Source organism: Coturnix japonica, chromosome 2 (genome assembly GCF_001577835.2).
Source record: "Coturnix japonica isolate 7356 chromosome 2, Coturnix japonica 2.1, whole genome shotgun sequence".
Classification (NCBI taxonomy): domain Eukaryota; kingdom Metazoa; phylum Chordata; class Aves; order Galliformes; family Phasianidae; genus Coturnix; species Coturnix japonica.
Window position 1 is genome coordinate 31588679 of NC_029517.1, and position 15280 is coordinate 31603958.

The 15280-nt window shown below is 44.3% G+C and overlaps 1 protein-coding gene across 1 annotated transcript in view; it reads left to right on the forward strand.

The window, feature by feature from the left end:
- Window positions 1-4711: 4711 nt before the first annotated feature.
- PLCL2 (phospholipase C like 2) overlaps window positions 4712-15280 on the forward strand; it is a 94535-nt gene continuing 83966 nt past the window's right edge. The window contains exons 1-2 of the mRNA XM_015853831.2: window positions 4712-4996; window positions 5396-5943. Coding sequence (XP_015709317.1) covers window positions 5647-5943 — 297 coding nt within the window. The 5' untranslated portion in view covers window positions 4712-4996; window positions 5396-5646. The remainder of the gene's footprint in view (window positions 4997-5395; window positions 5944-15280) is intronic.

The following is a 15280-nucleotide window of genomic DNA, read 5'->3' on the forward strand; positions in this document are numbered from 1 at the left end:
CTGCTCTTTAACTTTCCATTTAAGCATCTAGTTCAATATTTTAAAAGGCAGGGAACATTGTTATTCAGTTTTGAAAAATCTTGACCTTTTTTAAATGTATAAACAAAGAGTCTCGCTTTCAAAACAGTGTGACTTAAGGCTACATTGCAGCCAGCTAACCCCACAGCATGATAGTCTTAATAACAGGCAGTTTAGAGAATAACATTTGAATGATCTTGATTTGGAAGAGCATCCCTTCTGGATTCAGTAGTCTGTAGGGGAACTGTTAAGCTCTTGCTAATCCTCAGCTGTCAAATTAAGTAGGCTGTTAGCCAAACTAATTGGCGTGATAGGTAGGACAGAGGGTAAACATTCCTTAGGCTGCAATTAATAGGCTGAAATGGTTGATCTGCTGATTAAATAAATAAATAAATATCACCATACTCACTGCAAGTACAGTGAACTTTCCAAAACTATAAACATAATTAATTTCAAGCACGCAATACTAACAAATGCTTTCCAGCAAACAAATCTGATTTAGCCCATGTTTACCTACCTACACTTTTGCTATCTCAGATACCCATTCGTTCATATTCCCTCACTTGTCTAAGCCTGCTCTTATGTGCATACAGCATACCTGCACCTTACAGACGTATACAATAATGCATTGTTTATACCTAAACTTTGCTTTGGATTAATTATGAATTAGATTCTGACTTTAATAGGACTACTTAAACATGTATACTTAATTACAGGCAAGAGTAATAAATGAGTATAAGCAAGACTGTGACCTGGACAGTGAAGTCAGGCAGTTTAAGAAATTATCACTGGAATTGCAGAGATGCTTATAATAATGAAAAAAAAACCAACAAATTCCAAGCAGAGATGTCAGAAAAGCAACATTCAGACAAGTTAATTGCTAATTAAAGCTTCTCGTGTTTGGAATCAAAAAAACATTTAGGATATTAGTAAAAACATCCTAGTAGTATTTGGTTTATTTAAATACTGGTCATGTAATTACTGGTTTGGGACTTAAACACAGTCTGTCTCTTGGCAGGTTTCTGCTGCCACACTATTTGAGTTAGAAAAGTTCAATGGGTAATGTTAGCTTAGCTGTGGAACTCTGATATTTAATAGGATTTTATGGAAATAGCTAATATGTGCACATGGCAGCAACTTCTCACAGTTAAATATTGTCACAAAAGTGTCTTTTGATTCCATTATAATCCTTATTTCATTTAACAAGTAAACAAATAAGGCCTGCTGAGGCCACTGTCGAATAATAGCAAGAAAGTTTCTTCGCTCTATGACATTCAAAAGTTATAGCAAAGAAAGAACATGGTTTACATTTGCATTCCATGACCTGCTTTGGAAACCTGAGCTTGTGAGGATAAGTGGGGTGTCAATAAGCAAAGGCCAATTTTGTGGCAGCTTCTGAGACTTTGGTTTTTATCAGAAATGCTTCATTTTGTGTATGGCAGTAGTTCAGAACACATCTGAATAACCACATTCATAGAATCATAGAATGACCCAAGTTGGAAGGGACCCATAAGGATCATGGAGTCCACATAGCACTACCCAAAAACCAGACCATGTGCTTGAGAGTGTTGTCCAGATGTTGCTTGAACTCTGTCAACTCTGTGCCACGACCACTGCCCTGGGCAGTCCATTCCATGCCCACCGCCCTCTGGTGAAGAACCTTTTCCTGCCACCCAACCTGTCCCTCCCCTGGCACAGCTCCATGCCGTTCCCTCAGACCCTGTCACTGTTACACAGAGCAGAGCTCAGCGCTGCCCCTTCACTCCCTGTAAGAGCTGCAGCCACCATGAGGCCTCCCCTCAGCTCCTCTGCTCTGGGCTGAGCAAACTGAAGCACCTCAGCTGCTCCTCATACACCTTCCCTTCTAGAACCTTCCCCATCACTGTAGCTTTCATTTGTAGGTTTCCTCTGGATACGCTTTAGTAGTTTTACTCATGTAAGGAAAATCCATAAAACAGAAATGGGGGTAATAATAAAAATCAGGGAATGAAAAGTCATGTAGAAAAAAATCTCAGAACTGGAGAAACCATTATTTGCTACCTCTATTTTTCTAGCACAACCCCTGTAGTTTTGTGTCTGGTACTCATGCTTTTCTCAGTCACTAAATATGTGCAGGGTACTTGATTATATATGATGCCAGTACAACAAAATCAGTTTGCAGGCATGTGCCCTTCAGATGAGGTTCAGAAATGTTACTGGTTGCTTTGTATTATCATCACTTCTATAGCCAAATTCTGCAGGTCTTGATATCATTCATTACAGAACTGCCAAGGCTACAGCTAAATGATTTCTTTTTCAGCGCTGTTATCTTATATCTGTACAGGTTGGACAGATAAATAGAGTTGGAAAAGAAGGCTTTTTCTTTCCTCTGAGACCGAACTGATCAAACATTGCTAAAGGCCTAAAAAGTGGCGTTTTATTATGTGCATCTGGAATAGCAAAAGAACTGAAAACACGTGTCTTCTTTCTTGCTGGATTACTAGCAATGCTCTGCGACAAATGGTTCTACAGTGCTTTCATTGTGTTGTGTGTAAATCTCATCCTCCAGGAGAAATGGTGGTGGTCCTAAAGTGTCTCCTGTAGGAGCAGTTTGTGATGTGCTCATCTGCAGATACAGTGCTAAAAGCTGCTTTAATATGCAGGACTGACTTTTCCTACTTCAATGGCAAGACAAGATGTTCGGGCAAGAGCAGATGTTCAGATGAGGACACATGGTAAAATATCTCTGGCTCATTGAAACCAGAAACTTGGGCTATTTTGAATCCAAAGTTTAATGTCAGTGTTCTTTGCAGTTTGCAGCCCATTTCCTGCACATGCTTTGGTTTTCATTTGAACTGAAGTTATGTGAATAGTTTGATTTAGATGAGTGATGTAACTGTGTCAGGTTCTGAGCTATTAGAAATAACACTGAACAAGGAACATCCTCCACACTCTCCTGTGCTGGATGACACTTCACAGCACCTTATTTCTATGGTGGCCAACAACATTGTCATGAGCTGGAGACTAATGATGTATTATATGTTATTGTTATGAACCCTGAGCTGGCTTATTCCTTGAGAGTGGGGCTACACTTCTACAGTACACAAAGCAGTTCAAGAAGCGCACATGGGTTCCCACATACCAACAGCTGGACCTCTCACTCCACAGGTGAACTGTTCAGTGCCTTCCTTGCTGCCTGGCCAACCACTGAACAGCAGCCTCATGCAGAAGGTGTTGGCCTGCACTAGCATTCCTGCTCTGTGCTGACTTCTTCAGGGCCTGCTGTCTCTTGGTTCCCTTTCTGTAGCATGGCACAGCCTCCCCCATTGCTCTCAATGGGAGAGGGCAGAGAGCTGTCCCCGGGAGGGGAAAGGGTGCCTTCCCTTGGAAGGGTGATGCTCTGCAGCCCTTGGTTAGGTCCTGCTGCTGAAGGGTAAGATTTATAACAAGCTCTCCAGAGTTTCCATTGTCTAACTCTGCACAGCACATTAAAGGGGGGTATTTGTGTTGCCTTATTGCAAGCATCTTTGGTAGGCGCCTTATCTCAGATGCCAAGGTCTCCAGAGGACAACCAGAGGATCCTGAATGGAAAGCACAGAGCTTGTGATGGGCTGTGATCTGTGCCTGGCTCCTGCGTTATGCACCAGCCAAATGCTGAAGGTCAGGAGGTGTGGGCAGCCTTGGGCCTCCTGCAGCTCCGACCCTTCACGTTGCCATGCCCCAAACAGAGCACTGCCTGACCACAAGCAGAGGGCCCTGCCTCAGCTGTGACGTTTTGTTTTCCTTTGCTCAACTGAATTATGAAATTTTGGGCCGTCGCAATATGCAATTGTACCTAAAACTACAAATAAACATATGTCTCTAAGTTGTTCCTCATACACCAAGTCATAGAACCACAGAAAGTCTCGAGTTGGAGCCGGTCCATCAGGACCATTGTGCCCAGCTCCTTCATAGCACCACCCAAAATTCAAACCCTATGTCTGAGAGCATTCTCCAAATGCTCCTTCAACTCCAGCAGCTTGGGGCCATGAACACTGCCCTGGGCATCCAGAACCGTGCCCAGTGCCCTCTGGTGAAGAACCTTTTCCTGACACCCAACTTGACCCTCCCCTGATGCAGCTCTATGCCGTTCACTCGGGTCCTATTGCTTGTCACTTGTGCTTGTTTGGCCATATCCTGAACGCACACAATACACGTGTGGTATAAAGACACACCAGCCACGCTCACTTTGTTGTGGACACGTCTCGAGGTGACCGCCACGTTACTGCTTTCATTACGCTGTAGTTAGTCCAGCGCTTGGCCACTTTGTCTTTCCCTAATTGATTAACAGGCCTAATTGCTCTCACTCGGGGAAGCCCGCTGCAGGCAGCAGCCAAGGTATCGCCTCACAGCGCGGAACGGCCGCCGGCCCCCGCCCTTCCTGCCTCGCGGCGGGGGGCTCCGGCGGGGCCGCTGTGTGCGGGCGGGCGGGTCTGTCCGACAGGGCGATGGCGCAGCGCCGTAGGGGCGGCGGGAGCAGCGGGTGAGGACGCGTGTGGAGGAATCCGCCGCCGTCCCCTTGGCTCCCGCCCCCGTCCCGCCTGGCAGCGCGGTGCCCGCGGGTCCTGCCCCCGGCGTGGCGCCCCGTGTAGCCGTAGGGGGGGGGCTGCTGCCGGCGGGGCCGCCCAATCCAACGCGGGGCCGCCCCCGTGATTGGCAGCGCGGGGCGGTGTGTGGAGCCGGGCTCGCTCGTTCTGCCTTCCCCGGAGAGTTTTCCGAGCGGGGGCGGCCGGGCCGGCTCTGCCCTCGGCGCTGCCGGCGTTTTGGCCGCTCGGTGCCGCCGCCGAGCGCTCCGCCGGGGGAGGGCGGCGCGAAGGAGCGAGGGAAGCGGCCGCGCGAATCGGTTTTTCTCCGTATCCGGCTCCGGGCAGAGGCGGCGACCATAGCGGGGAGGAGGGGAAAGGGGGAAAAGCGGCTCCGCGGCGGCAGCGCGGGGATCCTCTGTCACTTGGCAGCCGAGGTGGGTAGCGGGGCAAGGGATGGCCCGGGGACGGCGCGGCGAGGGGCGGCTGGAGGCGGGAGGGAGGAAAAGTTGCCGGCGTTGGCCCGCGGGGCGGCTGGTGGTGATTGCAAGTTCTCGCCTCGTTCCCGCTTCTCGGCGCCGGCATGTGATGGGGAGGTCGGTGTCAGCGGGGAAAAACCAGCACGCGATGGAGCAGGAGGTGCCCGGCTGGGAGCCCCGGGCTGCTGGCTGCGCTTGTCCGGTGCGGGGCTGCGTGCGGGCCCTCCTCCTGTGAGTGTGTGAGTGTGAGTGTGTGTGTGTGTGTGTGTGAGCGCCGCACTGTAACGCTCCCCCGCTGCCGCCGCCGCGTGCTAGAGCAGAGCAGCCCTTCACGTTTCGCCTCTTGTCCTTTCCCAGGTGCTGAAGAGTCGGCGGACCCGGAGCTGCTGCTCGCAGACACGACGCCGAGGAGTCCGCCCACCCCCTCCTCGCCCCCCACCCTCCTGGAGAGACGCGATCTCGGTGCCAAATGCGCGGTGGGGTGAGACTTTTGCCGATCCCCCCCCGCTCGTAAATAGCCAGAAAGCGGAAGGAGCGGCACCGCCGAGCAGCGGCTGCGGCAGAGGGGAGGGGGACCGCGGCGCTGCTCTGCTGCAGCCCGGCGGCTGATGGCGGAGTTCGGTGGCGGCGGCGGCGGGGGGCTGCCCGGCTCCCCGGGGCCGCTGCAGGGCAAGGTGGCCTTCAGGGCGGCCGACGGGGACGGCGGAGGCGGCGGTGGGAGAGTCCGCTTTGACAGCGCCGGCGGCCGCGTCTCCAACGGGGACTGCGCGCTGGCGGGGGCCGGTGAGGAGCCGGGATCCGCGCCCCCAGGAAGCCCCGAGAACAGCGGCAAGGAGAAAGGGTTTCCCGGCGGGCAGCTGAGGGAGGGCAAGCCCGGCATCCCCCGGAGGAGCAGCATCATTAAGGTAAGGGCAGCACTCCTCCCAGCGGGGTCTAGGCACCTCTGTGTGATGGAGATGTGGCTCCGCATGAAGGGATACGCTGCTGGGTTTGTTTCCCTCTTCCCCCTTCCAGATTTTCCCCTTTGTCAGAAGTGGATGGCCGGGAAAGGATGGCTTCATACACATCCACACCTGGCAGGGACTTGTGCTTTGGGGTTTATTGAAACGGAAAGCTGCAACTGCTGTGTGGAAGGTGACAGAACCTGGCTGGCTTCTGAAACGATGACATGGGCACCAGTCTGGCACTGAAGGATGGGGTTTATGCCGCATCCGTGTTGTTTGGGGGGCACTTGTGCACAGCAATTTGTGGCTCCTTTGAGCTGTGCGTGTGACAGACACACAGCAGGTGGTGGAGATGCAGATCTCACTGTGCTGGGGGTGCGAGAAGGTAGGACAGGGGGCTCTTTGTGTTCAAAGTGGCAGTCATATAACAGCAGGCTGTGTTGGGCTTCACCTGTAGGAACAACCCGTGCTTATGCTTTGGTCTGAATATTCCGAATGCTCATGTTTATGCTTGAAAAGTAGGGAAACATCAGCGGTAGAATGTAGATAAGTGGAAAAAGGAATAGGAGGATTGTTGATGCAGTTGTTTACACAAAAGCAGTTGTCTCTTCTCAAGCCATTGATTCTGGAAGGTGAGACATTGTCTTCAGGTAGCTTCTGTGACTCAGTGGAAAAGCAGAGAGCATAGAGGGATGCATACACATCAGTGCTGCTGGATCTGCTAAGGATAAAATAAAGCACAAGTTATGTGTTTGAGAATTGAGTTCAATCAAGATCAGCTAGATCAAAATCAAGCCAGATTTGTTGTCTGCTTAAATATTTATACACCTCTGAAGTCAACGTTAAAGTTCCATTAGCTCGATGATAGCAAAACGTGTGGAAACGCAGGGCTGGTTTTAAATCTCAGCTTGTGTCAGTGCTTCCTGGACCTTGCTTTAGAAACCAAGGGGAGAGCAAGGGCAGTCAGCAGCGGAACACATCTGACAGCCTGCACCCACCCTTCCTGTTCAAGCAGTCGTGCTAGGTGTGTATGTTTATGTGCGAGTCAAAGAAAATACAACAATAAACGAGAGGCAGCTGAACTCTGTGTTGGAATAGCCTGGTGCTGACTGGGTTTGCCAGCAATTTTTTACAGCTCTGTTAATTCCTAACACTGTTTTGGGTCTTCTGTGGTAGCCCAGGAAGGGTAATATGTTGCTTGCAATGTGCAACGTGCCATCGTACCACTTTGTAGTTCATGATTTGGTTACAGCAGCCTTCAGCCTATTTGGTGACCAACCAAGGGCACAGTACATAAGGATGTGATATACTGAAGTTAAGAAGCATGTGATAAGGAAATCTTTTTTTGCTTTATGTTTCATGAACACCTAAGTCAAGGTTCTTGTTTCTACAGAAATTACAGTTCTCTGGAATGTAAAATTACTCAACTTTCTGGTATTGATTGAGTGGAAAAATCTGGCAGCGACGCTTTTAAAGCTGTGTGATCCATGTTTATTTTAGATAGGGCTCTTTCAATGCTTCTGGGAAAAAATACTTCCTTCACACATGCTGAATATCTTTTGTCTGCTTGCTTCAGCAGTTTGCAGGTAGTTCGAATCAGGTTGCGTAGGTACCTGGTTTTCAATCTGAAACCTTGTGGAAAATCTGGCATGAGTGGTAAACCTTAATGTGCTCCTTGTTGTCTGTTCTTGCAGAGCAGAAGCGTATAAAGCAGAGTGGGGAAAAATGTAAAACATAATCTATTTTTCAGGACTGTTCCTGGAGTTTTAGTTACTTACATGAATGATGTAAAACTGCTTTTAAGGAATGGAAGGAGTAATCTCAGGGAACTGCACCGCGCCGTGCAAACACAGTTCTCGTACTTCTGTGCGGAATACAGAGTGATGTTGGTTGATCTTTAAAATGCAGATTTATGGGATATCTTATGCTTTAAATGTTTTGCCTGCCAATTACTGTGTAGGCTTTTGAGTCACAAGCAGAAAATTGGTGTGTGAGTAGTAGTTCCAGTTGAGATTAAACTCTTCCGAAGTGCCTGTTTGTGCACAGAAATCAGGCCATGGCAGTATGTTTTATTCTGTTTTTAATCGGTGCTTCCATTGGTTGACCATTTCTGGCCATTTTCAGGACTCTTTTTTTTCCCCCGTTGCTTCTTCCCCCTCCCCTTATTTGCATCTTCTATTTTTTTCTTCCTTTCTTCCTTTTCTTTTCTTTTTCCATATTTTTTCCTTTTATTCAATTTCGACACCCGAATCATTTTGGGTATTTATTACTTCACTGGGACAAGAGAGTTTACTCTTTGAGGATGATGTCTTCCAGGATGATGACAGGTGATAGGTTACTGGGAAAACTAGTATGGTTTTCCCATCATGGTAGTTTACTTGGCCTTTCACTCTGGTATATAAGCTCTGTAAATGGTTGTACAATTAATTCTTAACCGTGTTTGTGGAATAGGCTAATCCTGTTGCTTTCTGTTGCTGAACCCAACCTGGAGGCTGTGTTCATAGCGATGTGCATTTTCAGTTTGCTGCCTTCAGCTTATGAGAGTCTGATTTGTTTTCCGAGGTGGCGGTGATGATGCATGGTACATTCGTAGGCTTCAGGCTCTTCGGAGACCTAATTTGTGAACTAGTTTACATAGCAGGGACCTAATGCCTTTTTGGTTTTATTTTTGGTCACTGTAACGCTTTTCCATAACACTTTTCTTGTGGCAACTGTCTGTGGCTTTCTATAATGCAATTCTCTACTGTAGTTCTTACAATTTTCTATAAAATTAATTTACAGTAAGTCCATCTTGCAGCTGAAAGTGAATGTAAGCATCCTGTGAGCTTCTCTTAGCTGCTATGGTAATTGGCAGCGGGCTTCCTTTATTTCTTGTGGGGTTCTTTCGCATCTCTCTTAAAATCACTTTGAGATGGTAAACCTTTGAGATGCTTTAAGAAGGCAGATGACTTGTGGTCTGTGTGTTTCCTCAGAGCTGCCTGCTTCCAGGGACCTCCAGGAAAATACAAACCACTCAGAGAACCTCACGCCTTGCCAGAACTGTAGCCCTAGACAGAAAGAGACCCAGCAGTGTAAAGGAATGAATGCATTAGGAGAGGTGTTAAAGCACTGAGAAGAGACACACTTAGGAGCAATCCCACTTGTCTGGGAAGACAACAGTGAGAAAGAACTGAAGAAAAGTGGCCAGATGTTCTGTGAGCAGCAGTGTTCCTATCAGCATGTGTCTAGAAGCAAAGTCCAGGTGTGGGTTTGGTTTTTTTTTGGTCTTTTTTTTCATATAGCAATAATGATTTTAGTGTCAATAAATTTCTTGGCTGATAACTTGAACAAATTTGTATTTCTGTTGTATTTTTTTCTTTCTTTCTTTTCTTTTTCTTTCCTTTCTGCCCGGCTGTGAATGTAAGCTTTCAATTTGTGAAGTGAGACACTTGTTGGTCACTGGCAACTCTGTAAGTTCTAATGTCTGTGAGAAGAGAGGGATCAAATTTAGCAGGAGATTTTCCTGGCTGTAATTTGCAACGGTGCTTTGCTTTTGAAACTGGTCATTCTTACGCCTGTGTCTTTATACAGGTAGGGTGTCCCGTAGCATATGGATCAGGGTTTTCTTTTTTTTAAATCAAAATATCGACATATACCATTATCTCATTCAATCTCTATGATCTCCAGTTCGTACTCTATGCCTTTTTCTATGGGGTGTACAAAATATGAAATATGGAGAATGTTATGCAGTATTTTCTCCTACTGTGATAGTTTTAAAGGCTTTATATATCACTTTATTTGCATTTACAGTAAACTCTAAGGCAATATTTTTAGTAGATCTAGGTTCTCTGCAGCCCTAAATTACCTTAGCTAAAATGGCATGTTAGCAAGTCCTGGTGGAGATCCAGGAATAGATCATACACTTTCAGCTGCCACCTAAAAGGGTATAAAGGAGTTAGGTTGTTGGAATCAGATTAAAGTGTATGAAATTATGTGATATTCAACCATCTTTGATATTAGAAAAGAAACCTGTGAAGCAATATTGTTTTATATATAATATATGTGCAATTGTGCCTTAGATGTGCTGGAGATTTTCAGCTAAACTTGGCTGAGCACTGACAGGCTCAAAGGTGCAAGGCTCCTCAAGTTCAAAGAAAACAGTCATATGGGGAAAAGAAAGAGAAAACTAGCCCGTACTTTCTTGCTCCACACCCTTTCCGTTTGGGAACAAAAACCTATTGTATGAGCTTTGTTCTTCGCAGTTCCATAAGATCTGTTGTGGAGGAAAGACATTACAAATGTCCCAGTGCTGGAGGATCATTTGCTCAGCACACACGTGTTAACTGAGTTGATGCCACAACCAGAGAGCATTAGCAAACAAGTCTGCAACAGTTCAGCTACTCCTACATCTTACCCTGAGCAGGCTTCCAACTGCATGGTGGAAGTGGAGATTTTGTGAGGAGCTGTTCTGGATTTTGCTGGCTGTTTTGTTCTTGTTGATGCCTCTTAGAGCCATTGATGCCTCTTAGAGCCGTTGATCCCATCGCCACTGTCTGTCATTGAAGGGGTGGGTGACCACCTGCAGCTTCACAAAGCCTGGAACTTGCTCTTGGGGTTATTTTCTCTTTCATTTGTCACACTTCCCATCTGCATTATTGAAGGTTACAAGCACCTTTTGATACATATGTTTCTTCTGCTTCATCCTCTGCTACTTACTGTGTAACCATGTTTAGAAATATTACATAAATTGACTTAAAAGAACACACTTGACATATGGTAGCTCATCTTTATTTGATTATGAATTATTATTATTATTTAGCTATTTGAATAGAGTACATAATAAACTGGATCCACACACCCATGTATTAGGCAGTGTGCTGCTTTTTAACAGCGACGTTGTGCTGTTAAGTGTGTTACAGCACAGCCATTGAATAAGTGCGTTGCGCCCTGTATTTGATATATGTTTCTGTTTGCCTTAGTGCTTTATCTAGACTGCAGTAATCAAAACTTTGCTTGGATTAACACTATTAAAAATAATGGAAAAGAAAACGTGTTCATAGAAACAGACACACAAGGATTTTCACTTTACCCCTGTTTGGCGTGTAATTTAGTTTGTTTACCTACTGTAGCCAGTGAAAAGAAACTCTTCTTTTTTTTTTCTTCCCCAAGAGATGACTTGGAGCAGGATGAATTTAGCTGGATGAATTTAGCTTCTCTGACTTCTCTTCTGGAAGAGCTTATCTGCCTGTTTCTGTTGACTGTGTAAAGAGCTTGGCTACTGTGCATAATAGCAACTCCTTCACACCCTCCGCCCCCAGATCCTTAGAATATCCATACAGTGTGTTCAGTCTCTTAAGTGAAAAACCAGTAAACGGCATTTAAAAATAATTAAGAACACCTGATGAGGTTTTTTTGTTGTTGTTGTTTGTGCCTATAACCAGACTTGATCAAATATAGAACTATTAGTTTAGACACAATTACAACTAGGAATTAGAGTGGTGGTTTCCTACCCGTGGCTCAGGGATAATGGATTGCTCACATGATTTGTTTGCATTCACGGAAGATTAAGAAAAATAGAACTGAGGTTGATAGGTTGATAGTCCAAATTAATTGCATAGTTTCCCAGCCTTTGCTGGTCTATGGGTGATATTGGTGTCGGTCTTTGGACACTAGTTTGGGATTGTGTTGAAAATTTGGAAATTAAAGATAAATAGATGAGCAGATAGACTTTATGGGAAGAGATAGAATTTGTTTAGCATAAGTGGAGAAGAGGAAAATACGCTAAAAAGCAGCGGCATATGTGTATTAAAGCATGTTTATAAATAGGGCTAAAACAGACCTCAAGAGGTCAGCCTACTCTGGTCCAGAGCTTTGTTAGAGGATCAACTCTTCATCAATTTCATTATGACGCTCTTTCAATTTAATCCCTTTTTCTTGTTCCTCCTGTGCAGAACTGCAGATTGTTTTGTTTCACATGAGCAAAAGCACCGATCTGCACAGCGTTTCAAAGCTTGTACCTGTCCTGTTGCCTGATTTCTAATTATTTTGGATCATATATTAAATTTATCAGGTTACTTCTGATTGCAACTCGCTTTCTAACATGGTTGCAACTTTTCTATCTTCCTATGAATAGCCAGATTTCAATGTGAACCCATTTTCATCATACAGTGATGTTTGATGATTTTCTTTATGTGATAGTACTCTGTGGTTAAACTACAAGTCATTGGTTTTGCTCATTGCTTCCTATAAATTGAGCAATATGATGCTGCAGAATCTGACTGAAATATATTTATGAGGAGATGCGTTTATTTTTAAATATATGAAATTAATAGACGGTAAGTATGAATTTATGAATACGGTTAATAGATTGCAAGATTGGGATAAAAAAAAAGGCAGCTCTGAAAGGAGATGTTTTACATGTCTTTAAGGAGAGTCAGTAGCAAGAGTTGTTTTTCCTTACTCCTTAGCAGTGCTTACGAAGACTGTCCTTAAAGCTTTACAGTCAGTTTTCACATCTAGCATGTCATTGAAATGAGGATCAGTGCCATCACTTTACTAATTTCTCTCCACTTCAAGCTATTGTGTTAGGAGCAATACTTAGGAAGGCTGTGTTGTGCATCCTCTTGACTGCAGTACCTCTCTCATTTCTACTTAGCTAGTTAGTTGTTAAGAAATGTCAAGGTAGGCCTCTTTGACCCTTCCACCTCAAGAGGTACATGACTGATTTCACCTATTTCTTCCCTCCTGCACCTTGACCTCACAAAGCATCATTGTCCAAGTCAGCAAAGAGCACCATACAGCCTGTCACTGAAAATTGGCTTCCCCGAGGATCCCAGTGCTAACTATTGCACCCTTCAGAGAGTTAAAAAGATGGGATTTGTTTCTGCTTCTGTTGGTTTCCTGGGGGTTTCTTTTGATATGGTTTGACCCCTTGAATAAGTTATAAAATATCTCAGAGTTCATCAGATTGTACATCTGAAGGAATCAGGGATCAGGGGGGTCTTTTCAGATACCAGACATTCTAGACCCTGCAGTACATAGTTCAGGAGCACAGGCAGACAGGAAGTGACTTTAAATAAACAAACAAACAGAAAACTTTTTCATGGTCTGAGAGTTTTGTACAATAAAACACTGGAATTTACAAAGCCAGATTTCCCACTTGACCCTAAAAATACTTAGTTTCAGAAAAGCAATGTATTTATGGGCTTTATTTTGCTATATGAAATATATACATTTCAAATACATAGCAGATAACACTAATATGCATAATATTTATTACGAACATCCTCTCAGCTTTGCTAGAATTGCTGAATGCATTTTGCTGTAATGTATTGAAGGAGAAAAAGAACTGCTGATGTTTTGTTAGAAAGCATTTTTCTATTTTCCTTTTGGTTTTGTTTGAACATATCCCCATCCTTTGCCTTTTTAGTGTAGGCTGGGAGAGCATCTGCAGCAGCAGAACGGGCTGTGTGTTTTTGCTTTGTGAAACACCTCTTGGTGATGGAAAAGCCTGGTTGCGTTATATACTTCATTGCCTAGTTCCTGATGACAGAAGTGTTTGATGTTGTCTGTCAACAGTTTAATCTAACCGCAATCCTTAAAACAGAATGTAAATGTCTGTTTACTTAAATAAAATATAGCATCTAATTTAATTGTTTCATTCTTGATCTTGGTATTATTAAAGTGTACCTTTGGAATAAAGGGACAGGAACACAACTTGCTGTCAAAGCTTTTGTATATATTGCTTTCTTCCTACAAGTTATTAGAGTTTTAGGATAGATGGTTGTTTATTGAGTTATAGGTAATTCCTGTTAATGGTACAGGAACAATTGTTTGTTTGTTTCTAAATACAAGCAGGAATTTTTTATATTATCAATGATTATTTTTCTAAGCACAATCAGTATCTTTCATGAATATTGTGTAGAAAAGGCTAGATTTTGAGTTGCTGAAATAATACTTCTAGTCATGTCAGTATTTACATACTCACAACTACATACATTATCACTGAATAATGCAGAAGAAACTAAGGAATAGCTGGAAGTAAATTGCTTCTGGAAATTTCTTGAATCAACACAATGTCACGTATAGAGAATGGGCTCTAGATTTTTATTTTTTATTTTTTAAATAAAATATGCTGTTAGAAAATTGTTGCAAAACCCATTTCCAGCCTGAATCTAAGAGTTAAAGACTAATTTTATGTGAAACGAGAGAAGGGATTTATTGTGGTACAGTACTACCGCACAGTGGAGAAAGGTATGGATGACGTAAGGACTTGGGAGTTCAGATAGGTCATGTGTTTTTTCATTTGAAGAATCCCCAGAAGCATTTTGCAGCTGTTGGAAGTACCTGGTTGGCTGAAGCCTGACTCTCCCCATCTGCAGGAAGTGCAGCAATGCATCTCACAGCTGTTGTTTGAGGTTGCCAGTGCTGAGCTTTGCTCCTCTGCTTAACAGACATGCGTACTCTACCTTACAGTTGCTCTTTCTTCAGTGCATGACCAATCTGAGTAAAATGCAGCCAAAGAGAGTTGGTGTGGTACGAACGCACTGAGTATCTAAGTTGTGAGTGTTGTCTTTTGGTATTTTGTGGATTTAGAAATGAGACTGTGGAAGAATTCCTGAAGTTAGTCTTTCACTGTCCTGCCTGGAGTAATGAAATCCTAGGTTGAGGCTGTGAAAGGTTGTCGGCCTTTCACAGTGGCCTGAAGTCCCACAGGGTGGAGGCTCACACTTATAGTGAAAGCTGCCTGCACAGTTTAGGGCAGGTGCATTTGTTCCTGTGTGCTTTCCTGAAACCCTCTTCACACATTGCCAGCCCTTGTGTATTTAGGAAAGGCTGCCTTGGGTGAGACCAGAAGTCCACCTGGTATATTAGCTGGCCTCCAGCAGTGACTCCTATGAGAAAGATGAGTAGAAAAAGCATCCTTTCCTGACATCCGCTCCCAGACATTTGGAGCTGATGATGTCTTTGTGCTTAGTAATCCATTGTCAAAGACCAGCTTGGCTTTTCTAAGCTAACACTGTTGTAGCATCTTATAGCAGCATTATTAACAAAGTGTTGTGAGTGGAAGTGTCTTTCGGCCTGGTTTTACATGGTAGCTACTCGTTTACTTTATATCCCTTCGTTCTTTTGTTAGATAGCAAGCAATTGCCTTGTCCTTGCTTTCTGTATTTTACGTGAGTCATAATGTGTTCTTCATACTTGCTCTGTGCCATCTTTTTCTTTTCATGGATAAAGATTATTGCTATATTTAGTTGTGATACTAAATTGTGCTGTAATTTATTACTTCTGAGTGTTGTCATCATGAAAGATTTAAATG